The 12334-nt window shown below is 39.4% G+C and overlaps 2 protein-coding genes across 2 annotated transcripts; both read right to left on the minus strand.

Annotated features, from left to right (window-relative positions):
• Positions 1-1834: 1834 nt before the first annotated feature.
• LOC135625255 (uncharacterized) lies at positions 1835-5268 on the minus strand. Its single transcript, XM_065129812.1, has 4 exons — positions 4936-5268; positions 4059-4419; positions 3262-3389; positions 1835-2550 (listed from the first exon to the last, which is right to left on the minus strand). Exons 1-4 carry the CDS (start codon positions 5017-5019, stop codon positions 2116-2118), a joined length of 1008 nt encoding a protein of 335 aa, XP_064985884.1. The 5' UTR covers positions 5020-5268; the 3' UTR covers positions 1835-2115.
• A 4181-nt stretch (positions 5269-9449) lies between these two features.
• On the minus strand, positions 9450-11179 carry LOC103986615 (hydroquinone glucosyltransferase-like). The gene has a single exon (XM_009404657.3). It carries the CDS (start codon positions 11145-11147, stop codon positions 9687-9689), a length of 1461 nt encoding a protein of 486 aa, XP_009402932.2. The 5' UTR covers positions 11148-11179; the 3' UTR covers positions 9450-9686.
• Positions 11180-12334: the final 1155 nt, after the last annotated feature.

Here is a 12334-nt window from a genome sequence, read left to right on the forward strand (position 1 = left end):
TCACAAACATTTCTTAAATACAACAACGAGTTGTTTCGTAAATAAAATATAAAAAATATATTATTGATGAAATATCGATCTATTTTCACATGCTTTGTTCTATCGTATAATCCGAGTTGTGGGTAATAATTTATTCGACAACAACACAGGATTACTTACTCTGATTTTAATCAAATTAGTTCACATATTCGTAATGTCATGATTCTAAATTCAGCTTATTGGGCGACTATTAACTGTTTCTCACTCTTACAAGTCAATAGGTTTCCTCCAATGGATGTCCAATAGCTGAAAATTTGATCTTCTGTATAGTCTGCGTAGGTTTCTATGCTTAGATGATTGCATGAATTGACTCGCCGAAGTTTTTCGACCTTGTTTTCGAACATATAGGTGAAGCGTTGAGGTATTTTAAGTAATCTACGTCTAGATGAGATTTCAAAGATGAGTACATGAATCGACTTAGGATATACTAATTGCATATGATATGTTATGTTTAGCCATAGCATCATCTTCTATACGAGTGAGTCAAAGTCAACTGAGATTCTTTTTCGAATCTGTCTCGAGATAGGGTAGTATTGGATGAATAAAACACCACAATCGAAATCTTGTAAATTGCATAGGAGACGTGTGAAAAGATTCCTCTAATATTTAGATTTGTTTTAGGATTCAATTCAATATAAAGACATAAAAATATTAGAGTGAATTAGATATATGATATATATATATATATATATAAAATCGTTGAGTTCTATGTCATTATCACTGTTGTGGACGATTATGCGTTCAGGTATATATGTCATTTTGATTGAATGGATCGAGATGTTGATCAAGAAAAGATGACATATCGGATAATATGTCCATCTAGTTTAACATAGATCGAAAGATGATGTGTAATGATCTCCCTAATCAACTCGGTTTATAGTTTCAGGCATGTTGATTATTTTAATTATTATTTCAGCAAGTTGCTTCTCTTTAGCTTATCATTCTTCCATGTTCAAGTAAAACGAATACTTATTTTTGCTAGAAAATCAAGATCCCTTTTTTCAACATAGAAGGGTAACTCATTACATCGAGAAGACTCGGATGATATTGAATTTTGCTACAAAAGTAAAAAAGATGCTCCTTAGTAAAAAGAAAAAAGATCTCCCCGAGATTCCCTTGTTTTTCTTCTCTTGTGGTATGTCTATGAACTCTCATGTTTGTTTCTTCTCGAGTGTATATATTTTATGCGATTATGAGAGGTTTAATGAGGAGATTTAATGTTTTATGTGATTATAAGAAGTTGAATGAGAAGATTTAATGCTATAACTATCTTAATATATTAAGAATACAACTGCACTCAACTATTTTATTTATGAATTATTTAGGAATATAACTAACTACATAACAATATAATTATATTATAATTAGGAAAGAAATACAACTTCCATATAGATATACTTTCTATATTCTTAGGTGATTCCCCAACACTTTTGTTTTTGTTTTAGAGTGCTAAATGATGGATATATGTGAATATATATAATTTCAACCCACAAATCACTTCAACTTAAACATGACAGGGTAAATAATTTCAGCCAGAACAGTCTAATTCTTCTTAACTCAATTATTTTGTGGGCTAAACCAGGAATTTAGTCTAATTTGCTAAAGCCAAAATGCGAGCTATAGATACCTGGCAACAATTCTACACAAACAAACAATAATATAAACTCTAATCAGGTGAAGTCAAATGATGATCACACTTTTGTATGACATAGAGAGTGTGGTTGATGTGAAATTGACCATCACAAAAGTTATGCATCACAAAAGTTACCTTCAAAAAGCTGAGAAAGGAAAGATATTTGAATTTTTTCCAACAAAGTTCTTGATATTGATGAATTGGAAAACTTTCTGGCCATGAAAAGGTGCTGTGCTGTTTGATTCAAAAAACCAGGATGATATCATAAGCACACAGTTCTGTGAACCTACTGCATATCTTCCTGATAGTACATTCTTGCGCCATGTAATGACAGAAAACTAGTATTCTGGAAAAAGAGACATAGCACTGTACACCATTCGGCACATGACACCATGGAATAATCAACCTTGTTTCATTCTGGATCTGGATTCTGCACAGCTAAATTAATCTTTCCAACCATCTTTGTTTAATCTCCTTGAAGCAAGACCTTTAGATGATGGAGTTGAAACAAGTTGTGGAGTTTTTGGTGCTTCATCATCCCAATCATCTCCCCAACTGTTATCCCAGCCGTCGGCCTCATCAGTTTCCTTGCTTCCTCCTGTTGAAACGGGCAGCACCATATCGACCTTCTGGTAGCTGGGAATACTTTTGCCATATGTCCGCCATAATCTGATGCATAACCAAGCAGCAGCGACCAAAACAACTACACCGAGAAACATGCTGATGGATAAAGTTCGAGCAAGAAAACTGAGGTATCTGGATGTTTCGCCCCTGACAGATGTTGGGATCATATTCCGCAAATTGAGGCTGCAATTACCATCGTCTGCGTTCAAAATAATTGTCGTGTCATTTGCGCCATCCTTGACAAAAACCTTCACCTGCATTATTGAAATTGGAGAGGGAACTGAGAGAATCTCAAGATAAAAGCAAGATCCTCAAACTTGAGATGGTTTGTTCAACAAAGGTCTGTATGTTGATTAAGGGATATGCAAGATCAACTTCAACAAGTACATGCTTCAAATATTATCGTCAATCGTATCCTTTGATTAATTGCATGCCCCGACATGGATTAAATTTCCAGAGACATACACAGCAAATTTGAAGGATGGCTCATGAACCACACTGTGTTTGGACAAATAATTTGAGTCAATGAGGTTCTCTATTAGGCCAAAAATCTGTAAGTTTCACATAAAAAGCTCCATGATAGTGAAGGTGGCATATGACTCACTTTTTCTAACTTAGAAAATCTCGTCAAATGAGGTTTTGTGTTATTATAAATACCTGGTCATGCGAGAAATTTGCTTCTAGGGTTGTGTTGAACAATCTACTCAAAGGCATAGAGAGCAGGCATGTAACTGAAATGAGAATTTTGTTCTCATAAATATCATAATTATCTGGCCATGCAAGAAAATTTATTCTTGATAGTTGTGTTAAACAATTTACTGAATAAATGGCAGAGAAAGCAGGCATGTGAGATAGCTGATACACTGTAACCATAAACAAGCATTATATCATTGTGCATGAAAACGCATTCACATGCTGATATTTGTTTCAGAAGCACATAAAACACAAGAGGATAAAATACATACCTCCTCATTTCGCTTTGCTTGAAGCTTAACTGAAGTTCTTTCCAGGTTGACAAAATCAGGAGCAACTATTTTAACATCAAGGGCTTTTGTCCCTCTATTCTCTATCAGAAGTGAAAGATATAGAGAATCTGGTAAAGAGAAAACAAAAGTAGGTAAAAGAGGGAACAAGACAAGCAATACAAAAGCTTTAACTTGCAATGACACTGCCCATGTCATGATGAGCAGTTTATTCCCATAATTAAAAAGTAATGGCTATTAAATCAAGTACATCATATATGAATCGCTATAATACAATTTCCAGTTTCTGTTCTTCCCTCCCAAATTCACTACAGTTTATTTGTCTTTGCAAGTTTTTTAATTCAGAGGGTGCAGTATTCTTTGTCAGATAATTTCAGGTCAATAAGCCATTTGGTTGAACACTGCATGATATAATGTTGTTTATTTCAACTCTCTTGAGCATAATGTGAAGAAGACACGCGTAGATATCATACACAGGTGCCTTGCTTTGATTTTAACAAGCAGAACATCAAAAAGTTCAGTTCGACTGGCACAGAAAAGCATGCCAATGCATGGACAGTTTCGAGATAATTCAAAAATACTAGAAACCATTGGATAACTAACAGAAGTAAACACTGATTTCAATCTCATAGTAAAGTCAAGAAAATATCATGGGCAAAATAACAATGAATAATTGTCAAGAGTCATCGAAAGTTAGGTACTCGCTCGCCATATGTAAAAGATTAGTGTGATATATCAATTGTCAATATCTATATAAAGTGAACTGTAATACTTCCTACCTTTACCAGGTACTCTCAGGCAAGCAACAAACTTGTTCTTCTCGTCAATGCATCTATTGGATGGATCACAGCCTTCCACAGGGGGATCCTCCAGGGGTGGCGTCTTGGGATTTGATCCACTCTCCAAACTCTGGTTTCCATTGGCATCCTTTATTTTTGGCACCTCCAATGGCTTATCTCTCGTCTCATTTGAACTCCCCTTTGTGTCCGTATCATGAGGTTTCTTGGTTTCATGTAAGGGTCGTTTGCCCAATTCAGCACTCTTCCTCTCTTCACCAGCATTGTTTAACCGAGGACGACCTGCCTTAGTTGTGACAGAATTTGCAACTGGGATGTTGGTACCAGTCGCGTTTGTGTCGACCTGAGTTCAGTGATTCTGGGCATTAGACACACCAAACATCATAACTTACAAATACATAACACAGATCCAGCCCGTGCCGAATACGTATCTACAAACAAGTAAGATGAAGCATCAATAGTTCATCAGAAATTAGTTCTCCGTAAAAACTTAATTTTTTGAGAAGATCATGAAACCACACTGCGTTAGCGTCTAGTATTGACCATATCGGGTGCATAAAAGACATGAAAAAACATGCAAGAAAGACAAATCCCCTCAATAAGCGATGATGGATGAAAGCATATTTAGAGCAGCCAATACATCATAAAAAGGAATGTACCTTTCAGTGTAGCACGAAGGATCAAGAAAAATTGAACGATACCGTGAAGAGAAAAGTGCTCAAAATCGATTTTTTCCCTTCGTAAGAACAAAGCGAGACAAGAAGAAGGGGCCAGATTCCGACACCTCTTGCTCATCTCGCATTGCCATACGCTTAACATCTAAAACCCAGAGAACAGCTCAAATCGCGATCTTACCGACCTCTACTGCGGCCGCGCATCGATCCACGCCACGGAGGACCACGGATAGAAGTGCGACGAGAAGAATACAAGCCCCCTTCTTCATCGCGTCCTCGCTTCTCGGGAAAAGGGGGCGACAAGCAACCACCTTTTCCCCTCCAAATCGGAACCCTAATTATCCAGATCGTTTGCCGAAGCAAGAAATCAAGACGTGAAGGGAAGAAGGATTGATCTTCTCTTCGGAATGCGCTATTCTTTCCCGGAGAGGGGACCGAATTGAGCTGCGTCCACCGTAAGTAGCGGGTTGATTCCCCACCCTCCCCCTTTGTCGGCTTGTGCGTACGAGAGAGAGAGTGTGTGTGTGGAATGGACGTTGAATAATAGCAACGGAAGAGGACTTCGTTAGAGGAAAGGCCGCTTAAAGATTTGACGTGCTTTTACGTAATTATCCTTTAAGATGATTTTAGTGTACATATATAATTCGACAGTACATTAAAAAAAATTTATATATTATATTTTATGTTATGATCGAGTCGGCACCCAGAGGGGTCAATTAGTACAGTAAATAAAATTATGTAAGGCTTACATCCACTCCTGATTCCTTTTCCGTCGAAGTCACCAGCATCCACTAACGGTCTTCCTTCAACGGCCAAAGATCAATCATCTTCTTATAACTCTATTCTTCTTTTGATAGTTGAGGATAGTATTGATGAATGAGTGTATCATGGCCGATGCATCAGCATGGCTTAGTCCGCAGGTCGATGTCGGGAGTTCATGATCGGTTAGGCGAGACGCCGAGGCTGATTACGTCCGCAAGTCGAGATGTCGACGTCGTCTGAGAGGAAGCGCCTCTCGGTCGGAACACGAGCGGCGTCTTCGGGGAGGGCGTCTCTCGATCGGGGTAGTCGCACTTCCGGGGGCGACAGCACTCCTGCACAGAAGGCCCTTGTCAGGAAGTTCCCGACTTTGGCCCATTGATGATTAAGTTAGTGATTGAATTCTTCCTCTTTTTTTCTCTCCCCTGGTCGGATGCCGGTCAAGGGCTTTTATACTATTGTGCAAGGATCGGCTGTACACAGGTTTGGCGAGACGGTCGTTCCCTGAGTGGCAAAGTGGTACCTTTGTGCGGTCGTCGTCCTGGAATGCACGGAATGGCGCTATGCGGCACCCTCCCGAGCTTTCCGAGACGGGATGTACCAAGAGGTGCCTCGATATGGATCCTGTCTTGGTGCGTAGAAATACTCCTCGTGCTAACTTGGCATGGGCGTGATGCGACGTTGGTTGTGACGTGACTATGGCCTAAAATATGCCTTATCAGATAGAACTTTTACACCCTCACTTATTCCTTCCTAAACAAAATTCTAAACTTAGAGCTAGAGGAAGAAAACTCTCAAGATTACAATAGTGTTTTTCCCAATTTGTGTTCTCACTTATTGTGTAATCTGAGCAGAGGGGTATTTATAGGCTCTAAATGGATTCAAACTTGGAGCCAAACTTGTCTCATCTCTGGGTCTCCCGGGTACTGACGGTACCATCGCTTATGCTGAGTGGAACCACTGCTTGGGAGACTGTACCGCTTGATATTCTCGAAGATTGTGTCATCGATTGTTCTATCAGTTGGGTCATTGTTTGAGCCTTTCACTTGGCCCAACATAGTCCAAACTTGGGCTCAATTGACCCATAATTGAGTTTGCCTAATTATGTTCTAAACAAATCCAATTATGACTTAAACTAACTCGATCTAGACAAATTATTACAAGCAAGAATACTAAGTTGTTCAGCATGTCATTGGTTTATCGGTGCTTCATCCAATCATTCAGTGCATCATCCTCTCTTGCGACCTATTGACGAATTAGCTAGTTGATCTCCACAACTCCGATTTCATTGGTACAATTTCCTCGTTTCTTGACTCGATGCCCGAACCGATGACATGAAGCCTTCTACCGATCCTGCAGCTCAACGTCCAATCTTCTGACATGTTTCACTCCGGCCCAATATTTGATTCCTCCTATTTCAATCAATTTATCTCTCCTGATCGAAGCTAGTCTTACATTAGTCAAAACGTAGATTAGATCATAACATTATTAATTGGTTTTATTATCAAAATTCAAAATTAAATATTTTATCACTCGAATTTATCTTTTTTTTTTGTTTGAGTGGATAATATCATGATTTTTCAGATTTACTATATAATTTAATATGTTTGATTGTGACTTAATCCGAATTAAAAGAATAAACCAAATTAAATAATGGTAGATGAATACCTAAAGCTTTCATAGACTTTGTCATAGTCGATAGACTATTCATCATTTTTGTCTCTTTACTCTCTTCTTCTCCGTCCATTAGGCTACTAAATTTTATCGTATGGACGATAATATCAAGAATTTTCTTTGTATTCTCTTCCTCCTCCTGTCTTTCTCTATATAATAAGATATAGGGTTGTACCTACAATGGCTTCCACGAGAACTCCATCTACTTATTCGACGAAATGCTTTCAGGATGCTTAAAGCTTAATAATTTTAAATATTATCATAAATAAAAAATAAAATAGATATAATATTTATATAATATTTCTTTTATTGTACTCGAAAATAAACTGTGGTATCCTCGACTATCGAATTAACTTGGATATATATCAAATTTTATATAAAAAATTTAAATTAATCCTAAAATAGAAAAACTAATTATAAATAGTATGTGAATAATAGATGTTTTGTGCCAATAAAGTTTTAGAAGAAGTATTAGAAGAACTTCGTGTTGTTACACTTGAATATAAATCGAAATATACTCGATTACAAAATTCACTTAAAATATTATCTTTCATTTTTCGAGGATTTATAGGTTTTTAATGGAATTTAATAAATTTTTAGATGAATTCATTAATCGGTGTATTTTTTTTATTGTAAGGATTTGAAGTTTCTCAATACCACCTAAAACTTTCAACGTATGTGCTCAATGATATTGATACTTCATGTAGTTTTTTTTTTTCTATTTTATGATGATTTTAGAGTATTTTATTATGAATTTAGTATATTTTCTGATATGGATAGTAATTACGATAAGACTCGGCTGACGTCAGCCGACGCCTCACGCCTCGATCGGCGCGATTGTACTCGGTCAACCGAACTGGAACATCGACCGAGGCGCATTAACGCCTACTCAGGCTCGGTTCTTCACGCCACACCAATGCACATGTCAGACGCTATCAGCCTCCTGCATGCGGGCACATCAAACAACAGTAAGCTTCTCTATAAATACCCTCTCGTTCATCAGAGAGAGGGGGCAGCGAGACACACACTGAAACATTTCTTCTCCTGAAATCCCCTCCACATCATCTAACTTGATTGTCGGAGGGGTCGGGTCGAGCATCCCGACTCGACCTTTGTGCAGGTGTGAAGCTGAAGGTCCCCGCCGGTCCCGCAGGCAAAGACGACCACACCGTCTCAATCGGACATCGCCCCGACCTCTTTAGCGGGCTCGAGGAGCGCCCCTAGAGAGATCCCCATCTTCCGGACTCGAACCGAGCCGCGTCGGCCCCGAGGCCACGTCTCAAAGTTGTTTACACTAACATTTTCAGGTGGAATATACAGTCGAATACATCTTAGTTTATTTTTGACTCAATAATACGAAGGTTCCCTGATCAAGTCAAATGTTATACTAATACATGTTTTATTATTTTTTATATTAAATAATTTAAGAATATTTTACTATTAAATTTGATATATTTTAATATAATATATACATTTTGAGTAGGTTCCAATTCATTTTCGAGTGTAAGCACTTAAAATTAGAGACTTCAATTTCCAAAACTGAATGATTTTATATGATCTATACTTAGTGGAGTTTGAGAATTATGGTACATCTTTTCATAATTCTCAAATAGTCATCACCTATCTCAAAAATACCTCCAAAAACTATATGTATTTTTTCACGCAAATCCAAAAAAAATTTCTGTTTATTATACAGAGTGTTTTTGTTTTAAAAACAGTATATATTTTTCAAATAAAAATTATGTTATATTTTGAAATATTATATAGTATTTTATAGATGTTAGTGATGAGAATGGGATTATAATAAGATAAAAGCGACGAGTGAAGGTTAAATGCGTTCAATTTTTTAATATTATCTCTTAAAAAATTTAAATGCGTTCAATTTGAGTAACACTTTTGGAACAAAATTTTTTTTTAATTTGTTTTAAGAATTTACTCTTTTTCTTTTCAATTATTTTCAGACTCACAAAAAAAATTAACAATGGAATTTGATTTAAATACATTAGATGAAAGATTCGGATACCCAAAAAAAGTTGGATATGGATTACTATACACTCCAAAAAAAAACACTTTTTAAAGTATTTTTCTAGAAAGTTTGACCATAAACCAACGACTTGAATCATACGCAACTCAATTGGACTTTCAAGCAACCATAACCACTGAATTGGACTTGACAAATTAATAAATGTACTTTCTCAACATTTGTCAACATTTTTTATTTCAGAAAATAAATTTTCAGCAAAGGCTACCATTCATTAAATGTACATTAAAGTCAAACTTGTGCTACCACTTGATATTATCTATTGTGGTGGCTTCGTAAATTTCAAGCGAATTATTACAAATGATTAACCTGCATAAATTACAGAGTGGTGCCCACGTCACTGCTTCTCTTAATCTCCAATCGTACGTTTGATCTGATAGATAAATGAACGGACGACATTGAAAATATAAGTGAGATGAACGGTCCTCGTGTCGTTGTGATGGTAAAGCAGAGGAGAGGTTCTCAAGACGAATCCTTCCATTTGGCGACTACCTCCGCGAGGGCCTCGTGGGAAGTCCCACCTACGGCAGCGGCCGCTGTGGCTGCCACCTGGAGTTGCCTCACCCTTTCCCTCGCCGCCCGGCCTTCCTCCCCCTCCATCAACTCGGCCACCGCCGCCGAAATCTCCTCCCTCCGGACGACGCCGTCCTCCCCTGCTTTGACCCTCAGCGCCACCTTCAGCCTGTCCGCCAGCATCAGGGCGTTCATCCGCTGCTCCGCGTACAGCGGCCACGCGATCATGGGCACCTCGTGCACGGCGCTCTCCAACGTCGAGCTCCACCCGCAGTGTGTCAGGAAGCCCCCCACCGCCCGGTGGCTCAGGATCCGGACCTGCGGCGCCCAGAATGACACCACCAACCCCGTTCCCTTCGTCCTCTCCAAGAAGCATTCGGGCAAGTAGCTCTCCGGGTCAGCGTTGCTGCCTCCGGCGGCGCCCTCTTCTGCTGCTGGGCTTTTGACCACCCAGAGGAACCCATGGCCGCTCATCTCCAGCCCGAGAGCCATCTCCTTGATCTGTTCGCGGCTCAACACTCCGAGGCTACCCAAAGAAACATACACCACGGACGCATCTGGTTGTTCGTCCAACCACTTCAAGCACAGCGACTCTTCCGGGCTCCAACTCGACCCCCCATTTTGCACGAGCGGCCCGATCAGGTGGATTGGCGGCTGGCCTGGCTTCTTCTCTTTCAACACCGCTGCCGTCTCCGGCTCCATCTCCTGGAAGCTGTTCACCAGAATCCCTTCGGCTTTCTCGTAACGCTTCAGATGGTGCAACAGCCACGTAAACTCTTCGGTCGTCCAGTCCTTCACCGCGATCGGGAGGTCGGCCCAATGCATCGGGAGGCATCCTGGCAGCGTGACGGGGTCAGGAAGCCGCGGCATGGTCTCGTGGAGTGCGGGCAGGTGGATGGACAAGGACAAGAGGAATAGGTTGGAGGCGAAGAAGATGAAGGGAGGAATGCCGAACTCGCTCGCGAGGTCGAAGGTGTCGGTGCCGAAGAGATCCGCGACGAACGCCACGAGGCGGGCAGTCCGTTTCAGCCCTGAGACGATGCGGCGGAGGGCGGGAAGCGATTCGACTATGGTGAGAGAGATTGTGGCGGTGATGTCCATGCCATCGGGGACGTCAACGGGGGGGAGGGTGACGAAGGCGACGCCGGGCGGGAGAGAGTCAACGAAGACCCGGTGGACGGAGGAGGAGGCGAAGTCGGCGGTGGCGATGAGGGTGACGGAGAAGCCGTGATGGACGGCAAGGCGCCTCGCGAACTCGGCGAGCGGGATCAGGTGGCCCATGCCGGGGCTCGACAGCATGACTACGTGGGGCGAGAGATCGACACCTCCTTCCACTTCCGCTTCCACTTCGACCTCCATTGCTGCTGCTGGCTGTTGATGCTTCTCCAGGCTCTTCTCTTGGCTCGTCATCGTGGAGCCAACACCTCCGTTATTGTTGCGGTTATATGCACCGAATGGACCCAACAACTAAATTGCAATGCACTCAAGGCGTGCGCGCAACGCACGGTATCTCGAAGGAGACATCTATCTAATTAATTAGCACATTGCACTTTGTAGCTCATTCTATAAGATCATATTGTCTATAAGATCATATATATATATATATATATATATATATATATATATAACGTCACAATTTGAAAATATTGATATTTTAAACATTGCAACTTGCGGCAGTTGTTTTTGACTAACTATCGATTTTTTATGTTGAAGAATGAGCCATAAAGATAACTATATGATCTATTATTATTATTATTATTATTATTATGTACTCGGTCAATAAGAGATGAGGATCAAATTTGACATCGTCGAAGCTGATAAATGGAAAATTATATCTTCTTAACTATCAGTGACATCATTCGGAATAGAATTAGAGGTAGATGGGCATGTTATTATACTAGATGTTGAGGAAGATGATAATGTGAGCAAGTTGAATAAGGTTACAAAAGGCAACATGTTTCCTCACAATTGGGCAACCACATGGAAGTATTTAATCCAATAAAAAGATTTTAATTTTAAAAAATATGGACATCAGCTCTGCATGATTAGAATAAAATTAAATCTTTTATTATATAATATATCTAAAAAAATATTATATATATTTTTTATATGAATCATAAAGAATTTTTTTCTCAGATTCACTGCAGAAAACTCTAAAAATACTCAAAATATTTTTTTATACTTTTTCCTCATCACAATATTACCAATGTATTTATAGAACAAATCCTCACTCACCAATAACTATTCTTCCTACTTAGATCCTTAACCCAAATCCTAATCTTAATTCATGAATATTTTAGAATCTAATTAGACTTATCCAAATAATTTAAATATAAATATTTATAAATGTTGATCGTTCTTGGTTAATGACGCTGGGCACATGCTTCGTTGTTTCTTGCACTGACTCATTTCTTTGGGCGGATAGAAACCACCACAAGCTAAATGATATACGTATCAGCTAAGCTTCTGATTCCTAAGATTACTGTATTCATGTTAGGCAAATTGAGATAAGATGCAGAAACAATTCGTCTTCACTCCAAAAGGACCAACCACATATGCTCTCAGAATCAACAGAGTACAACTCATTTTGAGCTCTA

Source organism: Musa acuminata, chromosome BXJ1-1 (assembly GCF_036884655.1).
Source record: "Musa acuminata AAA Group cultivar baxijiao chromosome BXJ1-1, Cavendish_Baxijiao_AAA, whole genome shotgun sequence".
In the NCBI taxonomy this organism is placed as follows: Eukaryota; Viridiplantae; Streptophyta; class Magnoliopsida; order Zingiberales; family Musaceae; genus Musa; species Musa acuminata.